A 15,324-nucleotide genomic window follows, 5' to 3' on the forward strand; every position below is an offset into this window, starting at 1 on the left:
AAGTCTCAGTCAGAATAAAAAGGGGAAGTAACCAGAGCATTTGCATTCATTTTCTGCACCTTGCAGCTGCAATGTGGTCAGCTGCCCCAAGCTCTCCCTACCACAGTTTTTCCTCCATGATGGTCTATACCTTGAATGAACCCTTCATGTCTTAAGTTGCTTTGGTCAGTCATTTTGTCACAGCGATAAGGAAGTAACTATTAGACCTCTCCACCGACCAAGAAAGACATTTAGATCTGAGGAGGCCGAAGGTTTTACACAAGTACACCAGCTAGGGTGTGACTCCCTCCTGATCACCATTAAACTGTCCCTCTGCTGTTCTAGAAAGATCTTCACTATTTAAAGTAGGGAGTAATAATTTTGAAGCTTCCCTGAGATTTGACCAAGTGAAGAAGGACAGTGGGAGTTGGTCAATGCTCAAGTGAGGTTTTCATCTTGAATTACCCTATTGGCTGCTTACATGTTAACATCTAATTACTAATTCTCTACTTCATTTACTACGGTGTAATCCCCCTTTTGTCTGGACACAGCTGAATGGGCTGATGAAGACCTTGTTTTAATTGGAAACGCACATAAAAGACTACTGGGGCTTACTGACAACTGCTCACAAGACCCCTAAAACTAAGCCTTAAGAATCCACCTCCAGTGAAATGCCGCATTAATTCTGCCACAGGACCACAGTGAAGTGGGAAGTGAAGAACTCTCTTTAATTGATGGAGTGTCTAGCTAAATAATTATGAAAGCATACTCAAACTAGTAACGCATGCATCTTAAATAGTGCTTACCTTTGTGATGTCATGGCAGAAATCTATGAATGGAGTCCCAAATCCAAAACCAAGAATTTGAGAATTCTTTTTATTTTTCTTTTATCCAGTCTTCTCTGCCTTTCTCCATGATGTACAGTTAGCTATTTCATCATAGTCATTTTATAGAAGTTATAAAAGAAGTTCAGCTAGAGAGTTGCTTGTGATTACTAACATGCTTGTTGTGTTGAAGAATTTTATATGCTGTTCTCTCTTACAGATCAAAAACAGACCCTGTCACAGGAGCTGTGAAAAACACCAAGTACCACCAACTTTAGTAAGCACCACAAACCCACTTTTCCCTGTGCACTGGAACTTATGTGCTATTTTCTGGTTCATAAAAATAAAAAATTGTAGGTTGGGGAGTTGGCTCAGTGGGCAATGCGAACATAAGGGCCAGAGTTTAAACCCCCAGAACCATTATTTTAAAAAAATAGCTAGATATGGTCCCATATGCTTATAAGCCTAGAAGGGCAGATAAAGGTTCAGTGAAAGACCCAGGTTCAAGAATGTAAGATGGAAAAGGACCCAACATCTACCCCAGACCTTTACATGTGCAGGCATGTGTGCACATAGCACACACACATGAAACACAAACACACATCATAAACAATACGTAGAGGAAATATACCATCAAAAAACTTGCTTTTAGAAACACCAGTCATGACAGAGTCACCAAAGCAGTGGTCTCTGGCCCTTGTAAACATGGGAGGAGCATTTGCATTTCTCAATGATGCTTGTTTTTCCACAGTGACTTACTGGGCCTGGTCACTTACCTGGACTGGGTCATGATCACTGTAACAATCTGCTCCTGCATTTCCATGATGTTTGAATCCCCATTCCGGAGAGTCATGCACGCACCCACTTTACAGGTACTGTGGAAAAACCTTAGCTCCCAGCTCAGTAGAAAAGTACTGCGTTGATTTTCCTGTCTTGTCACAACCAAAGTGTCATTTGCTCTTTTCAGATTGCTGAGTATGTTTTTGTGATATTCATGAGCATTGAGCTTAATCTGAAGATTATGGCAGATGGTTTGTTTTTCACTCCCACTGCAGTAATCAGGGACTTTGGTGGCGTCATGGACATATTTATCTATCTTGTAAGTTTTTATTCTTTCCTAAATATAAAAAAAAAATGTGACCATTTTCTGCATCCCCCTAGTACAAGAGTGGAGTGCCTGAGGTCTAGTTGTCATAACCTAACCCCTTAATAAATTATAGTGACCTACTATATGTAAATAAAAAGAATAACATGAAATCTAAGCAAGTAATCAATATAAGAGGTATTACAATATCTGCAGATATAGTTAATATAACCATCACAGTTTTATATGTGGATGAGACTAAATTAATAAAATCTAAAGCATCAAGCTAGTTTGCATCCTGTAATTCTTATGGGTCTTATAATACAAAAATATTTGTGTCAAATAAATCACATTAGTAATTATTGAACCTCTTGTTATCAAATCCTTCCTAATTCTGGCTATCACTAATAGCTATACGAGTGTTCTGTTCAGTTGAATTGAGAAATTATAGGAATGGGCTCGGAAACTTCATAAATTCAATGCAAGAGAAAATAATTCCTTTGAGTGGCAGGTTGCATGTTTATGATCACCAGTAAGTAGTAGTGTCATTGATGAAAAGGATTCCATCATGGTATATGAGTGGGACAAAGTTCAAAGAACACTAAGATAAAACACAAGGAGGAAATACACAGACACAGAGTGGGTACCCTCTACCCCATATACCAGAGGCCTTTCCTTGGAACCCTCTGCAAGCATAGGATGAACTCACTATTTAATGTTAGTAAATGGTATGCACACCTATGAGTGTATGTCCCTCATATAACTCATGGTGGTCCCCGCTGAATGGAAGGAAATGTGTGTAGCAGAAGAGACGGTATAAATTCCAGAGATTATTTCTCCCTCTAGGTAAGTCTGATATTTCTTTGTTGGATGCCTCAAAATGTGCCTGCTGAGTCAGGAGCCCAACTCCTCATGGTTCTTCGGTGCCTAAGACCTCTGCGGATATTCAAACTGGTGCCCCAAATGAGGAAAGTCGTTCGGGAACTTTTCAGTGGCTTCAAGGAAATATTTTTGGTATGTGAAGCTCCCATCTGCTTTGTGTTCACTGCAGTGTAGTCCTTGTCATGGCATTGACTGGGGGATAAAGGGACACTGGGAGAGCAAGGGCAAGTTCACGTAGTTTTGTTCATCGGCAGAGGATTAGAAAGGAGACAAGGAATCTCCTTTAGAAACCCCACCCACTGGTGTTGTAACTTATTTATTCCAAGGAACACAATGCATGGCAAACCAGAGAGCTAGGATCCACTCTTTCATTCCACATTTGACCCCAATTTCTACTCTTGTATTTCCTTTCTGTATCTAAATATTAATGATAACACAATGCAATCCCATCTACTTCATGAATGCAGTAGAGAATTGATGCATTTTGGGTTCCGTGTGTCCCATCGAGCATTAAAAACGTAATTTGACCCTCCATCTCACAACTGTTAACAAAACAACACTTAAAGACACAGCATATAGAGATACTTTACTTTCAGCAATAAACAGCATGCAACATTTACAAATGTGATTCAAGGGCGAAAGAGATTCAAAGAACAGGGCTGGAGATAAAATGGGAGAAAAAAGAATTATCACACAATTATTTTAATTTGGATGAGTTCTGCTTGTGTGTGAGGGACAGGGGATGATGGACAGTTTTGTTTTCTAGAAATGGTAGTGTTAGCTCAGCTGCAGTTTCAGTTGATATGAAGACACTTGACAAGTATGTTGTGATGTTACCAGAGGTGCATAGATGCTCATATTTTTAGAGGTGTGTTTGTTTAAAAGACCCAGTTTCTTTTGTATGAAGCTGTAACACTGTGGCTTTTCACATGAATTCATGAGAGGGAAAAGACACTGTCTTCACACCAGGCAGTTCACATATGTTAGCTTTTGGACCACCGATAGATAAGGTTTGGAAGGGATCTCACTTTGTCTTTCTCCTGAGGAGGCCTTTGTACAGCTTCACGTTACCTAAGACAACTGTTTAGATTATCCATCCAGTACAGTGCTGCAGTTGCCACAGAATTAACCTTTCACCTGTTTTCTCTGCTGAGACAAAAGCAGCAGCCAGCAGAGGGAGCCCAAGACAGCTAATAAATTGAGTCATGGAGCAATGTGCTCTCCATCACAAGCACCCTGGCTCACAAGAGAGCAGAGCCACCCATCTCTCTACACTCAGATAGTAAAGAAGTGGCTCCATTTTGGGAGCATGAGCATGCATAACAGAATTATTTTAACATTTTGTCTTGTTCTTTCAAATGAAAAGTATTGATTTTAAAAGTCATCTAAAAATGCTTTGTCTCATTCTCCTGCAAGAGAGCCATTCGCTTTTATTTTAAAAATTTAAAGCCTGTAGTTAGTTTTCTCCTCTTCTCATTTCAAGAAGATGAATGAATGACCCATGGTCAGAAGGTATTGTTAAAGAGCAAACAAACATAAAATTTACACAATATGCTCTAAAAAGTTTTTGTTGTTGTTGTTGTTTGTGTTTTGTTTTGTTTTGTTTTTTAAATCATGGTTTAAACCTAATACTTAACTTTCACTAAGAGACTTTCCTTTTCATCAATTTCTTTCAGGTCTCCATTCTGTTGTTGACGCTGATGCTTGTTTTTGCAAGCTTTGGGGTTCAGCTCTTTGCTGGAAAGCTAGCCAAGTGCAACGACCCCAACATTATCAGAAGGGTAAGGCCTTCTCAACTGTCTTGAAATTAAAACCAAGGTAGTTTTGCCATTCCTTGTAAAAATGTGTGTACTAGTGGCTACCAGGAGCTCTAAGAATTCTCTTCCCACAAGTTCCTTTTGCTGTGAGTATGTAGTATGCCTCTTCCTGGTAGACAGTCTGTGAGATTCTAAACACATTTCAGAGGGTCCTCCTCTTTCCCGTCCCAGCACCAATCATCACTCTGCTTTTGACAATGAGCACGCCCACCCAGGATTTAATGTATTTACAATTAAGAGCCTCTGAAGCTTCTTTTTAACTCGATCCTCCTCTCTGGGCATTTAAAGCTCACCAGCGAATGACACTCACTCCATGCAAGATAACCCTCTCTCTCTCTGTCTCACTGTCTCTGTCTCTCTCTGTCTCTCTCTATTTCTCTTTCCCTCCCTCCCTCTCTCCTTCTCCCCTCTTTCTGTCTCTGTCTCTCTCTTTTCCACACCCCTTTCATTTCTTTTCCATTCTGGACATCCTATCAATGAGAAAAATCAGTGTATAACATATTCACTGGTGACTACCCAGGGGTGTTTGCTTTATGACAGCCTACAAGGTACCCAAGAAAGATCTGATCTTTCATAACCTCAGAACGCATTGCTTTCTCCTTCTTCAGTCGGTGCCAATAAGTGTAAATTAGCGGCAACAGCCTTTCATCCTATTAACATTAAGTAATGGCATGTATGTGTTACATTTTGGAAAAACTACACCCTTCTTTTCCAAAGCGGTATTTGTCTGGTGGATCTACCCTTCACTAGGTCTTATCTGATGGGGCTACAACTTATATTCCCACAGAAACAGCACAGCCTTACCATGCATGAAAGAGGGCTGGGAAACATGGTCTTGTATGTTCTAATAGAAAGTAAAAGGACATAGTTTAGTTAATGTTAGCTCACCGCTGCTCTGCTTCCTATGCCCCATTCTCTTGAGAATATTTTTAATACTAATGTAAGAGGATTTCAGACATGCCAGAGGGATAGAGGCATTCTAGAAACTTTCATTAACTTGAGACGATATTACAAGGAACATGGTACTGGTACAAAGGTCATGATGTACCTACCATATCAGCAAATGAAGGAATTAATGAAGAGCTGATGCATTCATCCGTGGTCTTATGTAAGGATCAAGAGTTATTTTGGACTCACACTGAACAAAATCCAGAAAGATAATAACAACATTTCAAGTTGAAGCTTTGTGGGAATCCTGGGTGACTCACTGTATTAATGATGCCTTCAGAGCACCGTGATGTTCTATTATGTACTCATATGCAGCCCAAGCCAAGACCATGGACTTGAGGGGGGAAGGAAAGAGCTCTGGAGATGAGCAAACACAGAGATGATGCTTCGTCCTCTTGGTGAAAGCAGTGAGGTCTATGGGAGACTCAAAAGAAAAACTTAAGGATACAGCAAATGTGCAGCGAAACAACACCCAGAAGTAACTGGCATCATGAGAAATATTCTCTCCTTACATGTTAACTGATTCTAGAGTAGAGGGCTGTGGTGGTTTTAATAGGAATGGACCCCATAGACTCATGTGTTTATATGCTTGGTCATAGAGAGTGGCATGGTTAGGAAGTGTGGCCTTGCTGGAGGAAGTGTGTCACTGGGGAGCAGGCTCTGAAGTCTCCAAAGCTCAAGCCAGGCCTAGTGTGTCTCTCTTCTTCCTGGTGACTGATGATATGGAAAGCTTTGGACAAGTAGATCATATCTAAGGCCTTATGACAGGTCAAATGTTACTGGAAAACCAAGACAATCATTGTGGTTTTGTAGCACTTTCTGTCTGTTTAGAACATGTGTGTTGTATTCAAATGATTGCAATATAAAGCCAGCAGTTACAGAGCACATGAGTAGTGGAAATCATGTGCCGTCCTATTTCAGTGTGGGAAATTCTGCTTCCAACTGAATGAAACCACACCAGCAAGGCTTGGGAAGTGGGAAGGATCTAAAGCCCTCCCAGGAAGACCAAATATAATGAAGAAAGATGCCATGCTTGCCCAGAGGTCACTGAAAAGAGACAGTTCAACAGGAGCAGGGAGTTGAGATTGGGGGCCCCCCAGATGCAATGACTTTATCTAATCAGTTCTTTATTCCCAGTCTGTTTTCTCCTCTAGAGCGCTCATCACACAGAAGTATCTATTAGGAAAAGTAAACTGACTTACTTATGTGAAGTGCTTACACCAGACTGAGGTAGTCACTCTTAAATTTTATTTCCCTTCCATATTGATGAGATTAAAAAATAAAGTCAGAAATATAAGTTGGAGATTCACAAGGTACTGATTGTCACACAGTGGTAGTGAGATGGAAAGTTCTTTGATGTGAAACAAGAAGTCTGAAAGGTTTGGAAGAGGAAAGAGGCATTTCTTAGTATCCACAAAGTACAAAGAGCCATCCCTCAAATTGTTTTTGTTACCAAATAGTATGAATGAGGAAAGCAAGTACAGAGTAATTAAGTAATATGTGGAAGGTGTAGTGTCACACAACACACACACACACACACACACACACACACACACACCTACCTATACACCCTAGAAAGGGAACTCATGGCAGACCAGAGTAATGATTGCACCAGTGTCCAACTTGGTGAACCATGGCGTTTTCTTGTGGTCACTAGCAGTATTATGAGTGAAGGGTTATTTACAAGGAGCAGGGATGACAACTGAAAAGCAGCTACATCACCACAAATCCCACATAAGCAAAAGCTCAACAAAATCACAACTCTGGGGCTTTCCGTGTAGCTTATAAGCAGTTCGACAGTTTGGGAAATCTCTCAGCTAAATCTTTACTCTGCAGCTCAGATAGCCAGTCTCCTCCCACTATAGTTTACTCATCCTCTGGAGAAGATTCCAAGTTTCTGTTCTCCCATTGTTTATCTCCTGGGTCTCATGGGACTCCTTCTCCCTCCTGAAGAGAATGTTTCAATTTGCAGGAAGCTGTCATGTAACAGAAGGCCGCCTGTGTAATAAGTTGGAAAACTGTGATTCACCTGCAGCCATCCTGCCCCCACATGCTGTGCTACTAGCTAGGCCACCAGCGTGGCTTGTGTGATGAAAGGTGGCTCAGAAAGACAAAACCGGAAGGGCCAGCAAGGCCAAATGCATTGTGGGGCCTCTATACAACATAGTACAATACAGCCCTTAAAAATAATGATGTAGATGAATAGATAAGATTATGAAAAAAATAACCAGTATATTTTTAGCTTTAAAGAATAAAAAGATTTAAAAAAAAAAAACAACTGTATGACCTCATGTACACATAGGAAAAAGGCTAGAATATAAACAGAAACTCAACTGTGTGTGTCTCGGGGCAATTACAGGTAAATTTCCATTTCCGTTATTTTCCATACTTGTGTTACTTAGGTCAAAAATAGTCAGTTTTTATTTTAAAGAATTTCACTGACGATCTAGAAAGAAGTAATCTTGCCATTACTAAACTGAGATTAAAAAAAAAAACAAAAAACAGAGATGGGGAGGCTAGGGAAATGGTTTGGTTGATAAAGCTTGCCATGTAAAATGAGGACCTGAGTTCAAACCCTAGCTCTCAGTTAAATACTAAGCACAGAAAGCCCATGCTGATAATCCCAGTGCAGGGGACACAGAGACAGAAGGATGTCTAGAGCTTGCTGGCCAGCCAGAGTAGCCTACTTGCTTAGTTACTTGTTTTGTGAGAGAACCTGTTCAAAAATAATGATTAAAAAAGATACCAGATGTCACCCTCTGGCCTCTACACACACACACACACACACACACACACACACACACACACACACACACACAAAACACTGGATAAATGGTCCACAAAGGACAAGGAAAATTGAGACAATTCCAAGGTCATGATGCAGAGAGGAATGGTGTGCTAACCAACGGACAGAAATGGGGAGCTAGGAAGGGATGTGTTTTAGAGTCCGATGATAATAAAAAATTTTACCAAACCCAGGTTTGGGCTCAAAATATAACCCAAGCCAAAAGTAGCCAAAGAGAGGTTGGACAGAATATGAATCAAAACTTACATTTTTTTTCCTCTTTATAAAGCTTTTAACATCTCTTTATAGAGACATAATTCAAATGCTGCATAATTCGCCTCATTAGAATGAGCCATTGAATGGCTTTTGACATGTTGAGGGCTCTGTAACTGGAGAGTGTGGTCGCTTTTATATCATTACAAAAAGATTCCCTTGTACATGCTAACTGCCCCATGACTTTACACTTGACTCTACCTCCAGTATCCCTGATTACTGTTTCCTCAGTAGAGTTTCCTGTTCTAGACCTTCATATCAAAGGGGTCATGTAATGCACTGTCTTTTGTGACTGTCTCCTTTAACCTAGCATATCTGTGTTTACAATGGCCATCTATATGTCTCACTTATCAGTACTCCATCCTTTTCTATGTCTAGCCCACTGTGTGAAGGATATACTATAATTTGTTCTCGTGTTATGGGCATTTGTGCTTCTACCTTCTGGCTATTATGAACATTCTCAGTGTAGACATCCCTGTGACAGTTGTTTTTGTTTGTTTGTTTTGTTTTGTTTTTTGTTTTTAATCTTTTTATAGACGTGTTTTCTGGATACGGTGTAATAGTCTGTATCCCATGGCCATAACAAATACCCAGTGTTGGATATTTTTTTAAAGGGAAAGGGTTTACTTAGCTAACACATGTGGAAACTAAGTGTCCACAATTAGGCAGCTCCATCTGTTTAATCTTTTCTTTGGTGAGGGCCCTCTTGGCTAGTCACATAATGGCAGACGACTTAGTGAAAGTGTATGTAAGAGAGACATGCAAGCAGTGAGACATCAAGCCAACTTTTGGTTTTTGTTGTGGGAACTGGAGGTCAGGAATTAGCATTCATGTCTGTGAGAAAAGCACCTCCCTGATCTAATGACCTTCACTGGGTCTCAGCTCTGAAAAGACCTGTTGTGCCAGCCCACCACCCTTGAGGTCCAAATAAACACATGGACATTTTATTAGTTATAAAACTGTTGGCTGACGACTAGGGCTTCTTATTGGCTGGCTCTTTCTTAATTAGTAACCCATTTCTGTTAATATAAGTATTTTCATGTGGTCTTATCTTACTAGAGAAGGGTCAGGACCTGTTACTCCTTAGGTGGCCTACTGGTGACTCTTCTTGTGGTCCGTCTCTGCCTACCTTTCCCAGAATTCTCCTCATCCTAGTTCTACCTATCTTCCCGGCCAGACGGTGTTTTATTCATCAACCAATAAGAGAAGCATATATACAGAAGGACTTCCCCCATCAAAAACCCACTTTTTCTCATTGTAGACTGGGAACTAAGTTCCCTACATAGAATCCTCAGAGTATGCAGTCAAACCATATCCAAAACACAGTACTCACTGGTCTGCTTACTCAGTGAAGGGAAGGCTAGACCATTTCCAACAGTGGCTGCACCTAGCTTTATGGTGTGTGTTGGTTCAAGTATGAAGGTCCCTGTTCTCCAAAACCTTTTTAACTTTTTCATCACAGAGTTCTCAGTGAGTATAAAATAATGCTTTACAGTGGCTTTGAGTTGCGTTTCCCTGGTGACTTATGTTAGTGAGCATCCTTATCCGTCACTGTGTGACTTCTTTGAAGAAACGTGCATTTAGATCCTTTGCCACCATCAGCTTTTACCTCCTCAAAGCCTTTGTTAGGATACAGTCACAAGAAATGAAGCCTGTCTTTTCTCAGAGTTCACTTCTGACCAAGTTTCTGTACTTCCTTTCTTTTTCCTACTTTAGGAAGACTGTAATGGCATCTTCAGAATTAATGTAAGTGTGTCTAAGAACCTGAATTTGAAATTAAGACCCGGGGAGAAAAAGCCTGGATTTTGGGTGCCCCGTGTTTGGTAAGCTCATCAAAAATATATCCTAAGCAATGCTACACTTATTCATATTGGGATTTAAATCAGAATAATTTGCGTGAGACAAAATAATTCTGTTTAAAATATTGAATTATTTTAAATAATATATGGAAAATCATTGGGTTATAGCATGTTTTCTTTAAAGACCAATAAGAACCAAGCGGTACACTGAATCCCATTTTTGTTTGTGAACCTAATGAAATGATACTTTGGTATTTTTCAGTACATAGCTGGATTCAGATAGCTTTCGAAATTAATGAGGCTTTAAAACCAAATATTTCCAATCACATTAAAGCTGAATTCATTCTGAGCTTATATCTTTAAGAGGGGCAGATGACCTTATAACAGCTGCTGAGAACTCTAAATTATAAAGCCACTTCAATTACAAAACCCACGTACACTGATGGACCTCCATCTCTGACACTAGAGAAGAGTGATTGGTAGTGTAGTTGATTAGACTCAATTCTCTTCTTAAAATCCATGATTTGAGCAACTGAGTTTTCAAAGTATTCCCACCAAGGTTGGAACCCACTCATTGTCTTCTTTTCTGTCTGCTTTATTAGCGACTATGAACAGGATTTTTCTGCTTCATCGATAAACTCAGTGTTCCACCTACGTTTCTTGACCTTTTAATTACCTTTTAAATTTCCCTTTTACCCCAAAGACTGATGAGTGAGCCCCAGAAACCCTGCTTTTGTAGCAACATACTTTTTTTTCTACTCATCAAAACTTCTTCAAAGGAATAACATTTCACCCAGGTATATCCCTGACTCATTTTTTATTTTGTTCTTGTACTTCTCTGATACAAAATTCACTTTTATGAGCAATTCAATATGATTGCTATTGGCTTTCTTTTTAACATCCATCAAGTATGGAAAACAGTTTATTTAGGATGTAGGGTTTGAGCATGGAGAAGAGGGATTTAATTCATGGGGAAAGCCTTATCCAATACTCACTTAGAAAACTGATCTAATTTGCCTTAAAATAAAATTTTGAAGAGGTATAAAAGATTTGTTTTGGTGAAATGAATATTCATTATACCATAAATAACTTATTTATATCGAGACATCAAATGGGATTCTCTCCCCTGCTGTTTTGGGATTTGGGCTAAAGCCTCAAAGTTGATCTTAGTTTTAAAGACAGCGACTCCCCAGAACTCACTAAGACCTTGTCACCCTCATCAGACAACATGAACACAACACCCCGAGAGTAAATGAGTTGTGCGGAGAGTGCTATGTTGTCCTTACTTCTCACTATGGAGGAGAGCAAGGTACTCCCCACCCAAGTTAAATGAGACCCATAGGAGGACCCTTAGTATTAGAGCTTGGCAGAGCAGCGAGAGGCTTCAGGGCAAGGCTGACTTTCCACCCTCCAAAGCCGACTATCTCATCTACCTGATGGATGATGTGGTCCTTGCTTAAAGCCACCTGGTCTCGACTATCTTGGATGGAACTCTATTGCAAAGGGCTGTGTACAGGGGCATGGAAGTCTCCACTGAAGGAAGCCTTAGCATGTTTCTAGATGCAGGAGCTGAGACTCAGTAGAAATGGTGCAACTGAGCATTCTTGTCTCAAAATGCAGGAGATGAATAGGGAATTTGAAATGTAAAGAAGCCAGTTGATGAGTTGATAACCACCATTGAAAAGCTAGCTTGTTCTTAACAGTGTCTAGAGGAGAGTGTGCCACATCACGTGTGGGTACACACAGGGAAACACACAGGCCGAACAGTTGTAGGGAAAGGCTATGTGTTGGATTTCCCTGCTCCTGGAAAAGCACAGGGAGGTAGGGCAAACGAATGACAATTTCACAAGGTCCTGAAACATATGTATTAGAACACAGATATATAGCACCCCTAGTGTTCCCACACTAACCTTGGGGTGATACGTGGCTGAGGTATGAAGTCTAGGTTGAATGAAAATCACATCCCCATGAGAAAGACTCTAACCTTTTTGACAATGTGATTTAAAAAAAAGGCTTTACAGCCTCTGAAGATGTCAGAACAGGAGCCAGAACGTACTGGATGGTAATGTTTAGAGACAAATAAACCTGTCCCAGGCTGTGTTATGCATGCAGCATTCAACTTGTTCATAAAACATGCTATATGTAACTTTAAAAATCAACTTTACTTTAAATTTAATACTGCATTATTACTGGAGGGATGGGGGAGGGGAGGTCAAGTTTAACACATTTTTAAATGCCAAGAAAATATAAGGGTGTCACTTGCACATCATTACACAGGTTTTTGCCCTGTTGCCCTGGATTGTAGCTTTGGTTCACTGTGAAACAAAATTCTTCAGTCTAGTAAATGCCAACAGTAGTTTTGATCATTTTAAATTTTTCTATAATCAGAGTTAAAAGCTGAAAAATTTAATTTTATACCAGCTAAATTATAATTAAGGAAATAACTTATATCTGGGAGTATGCCTAGAGAAATGTTTTGATGATTAAAATTAAGATATAAATATGCACTGTCTAATTCAGGAAACAGACTTTCTCCAGATAAATATATTCATTTTACTCTGAATTACCCAGTGGGTTTTTTGTTTGTTTGGTTGGTTGGTTGTTTTTTTTTTTTTTTTTTTTTTTTGGTTTTTCAAGATAGGGTTTCTCTGTATTGCTTTGGAGCCTGTCCTGGAACTCACTCTGTAGACCAGGAGACTGTTCTCAAACTCACAGAGATCTGCCTGCCTCTGCCTCCCAAGGGCTGGGATTAAAGGCTGTGCCGAATCACCCAGTGTTGATAAAGTTAAAAATCACCTTAGCAAAAAGGACTAAGCATATGTTTTATCATGAACATCATGTGCTTTATTTTAAACCTGGGTCTATATATAATAGAGGAAGGAGCACATGTAGGTAAAAAATAAAAACCAATGAAGTATTTTTACTAATTGTCCTTACTCAGTGCTTCCAGTTACCAGGAATGCTTGACATTTTCTCAGCCATAAGTGTGGCTTTGTCCTTCAGAAAACAAATCACAAATAATTTCATATAACGTGCTAAGGGCCTTGATATGTATCAACAAAAGACATTGGGTCTTATGGGGGCTCAAGATCAAACAATCTAAGACACAAGTGTTTGAGAAGTGATCCGTACAAAGACAAGGTCTCAACATCGAGGTTCTTGTGTGTCCGCAATGTCTATTGCTGTTTTCTGCAAATGGCGCAAGTGCACTGAGTGTCACACAGGAGAAGACCCCAGCCCAAAATGCCTCTCGCCAGACTGAAGGGTCAGAGGAGAAAGCACAGGGCTTTATTAAATGACAGAGTGTAGGAGCCCATGAAGAAAGGGGAGGGGCTGGGGCGGGCGAGTAGGAAAAAAGGGAGTGGCAAGGGGGAAGAGGGTAGGACAGGAGAGGGAGCTAGAGACAGATGGGGAGGGACTAGGAGAGGCTCGGAAGTAGGGAGGGAGGAAGAAGAGAGTAGAGAAAGGGAAAAGACCAGAGACAGGTCACACGCAAAAGGGGAAGGGCCGGCCGGGGGTCGGTAGGTAGTAGGAATGAAGGAGAGGCCAGATGCATCAAGGTCTCATTTTCCACAGTGCCCATCTTCCTCAGAGGAGGATCTGTTAGCTTAGCCTGATCTCACGGGCCCTGGGTCCTGTTCTCCAGGAGACAAAAGAATGACCAAATTCTGAGGTCAGAACCAGTCTTAGTTTTATGACTGAGACATTTTAAAAAATGAACCAGAAAAAGATTTTTTTTAAAAAAAACAGCTTTCCAATTCAAATGAGGGCAGTATATGAAATGGCGATAATGGTTTATGCTTGGGACTTACAGAACAAAGCCCTCTGGAGATACAGATCAAATTACGGACTTGGCAATTTTGATAGCACGGAGTAAACAAATACTTCATGATTAAACTGGAAAAGTCTTATTTTTCAAAACGTGATATATTCTTTCAACTATGTGCCTTGTTTTCCTTGATTTAGCCTAAAAATATTTTCTTAGCATTTTCTAACCTCTAAAATATGTGGGACATGAAAGCAGTTTAAGTTGCTGGAAATTTAGCTGCAAAAGCACTTTCACATAAAGAAAACAGATGAGTAAGAAAGATTGACATTGGATCTGAGAGCTGGATCCCTTGATTTTTTTTTTTTCTTTTTTCTTTTAGTTCTTATACAAGCAAACGTTGAGTATGCATAGTCCTTACAATCACTGTATGCTCTAAGAGATGGGAAATGTAATCGATACCCTCCCCAAGGAAAGAGTATTGCAAAGATCCAAGATGGTATATTTGTACTTTCATAGAAAAATATCAATCAGAATTCTAAAATATGAATATCTGAGTGGAGCTTCTACATTGATACCAAATGTGTCTGACAGTCAGCCTCCAGCCCTGAGGACCAAGTCAGATGCAGACTCAGGCTTTCTCATTAGATACCGTGCATTATAAAGACACAGCTTATAGTTGTTCCTAGAGTTAAGAAACCACAAAAGATAGCTGAAAAAATATTGAACCAAATGGTTCTCTAGAGTACTGACTTCATGGAGGCTAAATGTTGATAGACAAGGTAGCATGAGAAAATCTGATGGAAACATAATACAGAAGGAGGTAGTGGGATTAACTGTGTTAAACAGCTCAGAGTTGTATTCTCCATCAACCTCACAATGGGTCATTACAGTCTTTCAATTCATTAAACTCAGGAGGATCATTTGAATCTTTTAATTAGTTAAAATAGCCTGTCATAAAGCAAATAGAATGAAAACACTGAAATGTATTCTACTGACTATGAGAGTGTGTCAGCTAAGACCCACCAAGTAATAAAAAGAAACACTTTCACAACTGAGAAGCAAAAAGTATAAATTATTAGAAATCATAGATTTGGACATCCTTCCCCACAAAGAAAATAAATGTTTAAGGAATTGTGAATTAGTGATGGATACTGATAGCATAAC

General features: G+C 39.8%; 1 protein-coding gene across 1 annotated transcript in view; it reads left to right on the forward strand.

Annotated features, from left to right (window-relative positions):
- Nalcn (sodium leak channel, non-selective) overlaps nucleotides 1–15,324 on the forward strand; it is a 247,723-nt gene that overhangs the window by 207,901 nt on the left and 24,498 nt on the right. Inside the window, exons 23-28 of the mRNA XM_051195188.1 lie at nucleotides 1,024–1,080; nucleotides 1,555–1,675; nucleotides 1,771–1,902; nucleotides 2,734–2,901; nucleotides 4,446–4,550; nucleotides 10,309–10,415. Of these exons, the coding sequence (XP_051051145.1) occupies nucleotides 1,024–1,080; nucleotides 1,555–1,675; nucleotides 1,771–1,902; nucleotides 2,734–2,901; nucleotides 4,446–4,550; nucleotides 10,309–10,415 (690 nt within the window). The remainder of the gene's footprint in view (nucleotides 1–1,023; nucleotides 1,081–1,554; nucleotides 1,676–1,770; nucleotides 1,903–2,733; nucleotides 2,902–4,445; nucleotides 4,551–10,308; nucleotides 10,416–15,324) is intronic.

The sequence above is a fragment of the Phodopus roborovskii genome, unplaced genomic scaffold, assembly GCF_943737965.1.
Source record: "Phodopus roborovskii unplaced genomic scaffold, PHOROB, whole genome shotgun sequence".
Taxonomy (NCBI): Eukaryota; Metazoa; Chordata; class Mammalia; order Rodentia; family Cricetidae; genus Phodopus; species Phodopus roborovskii.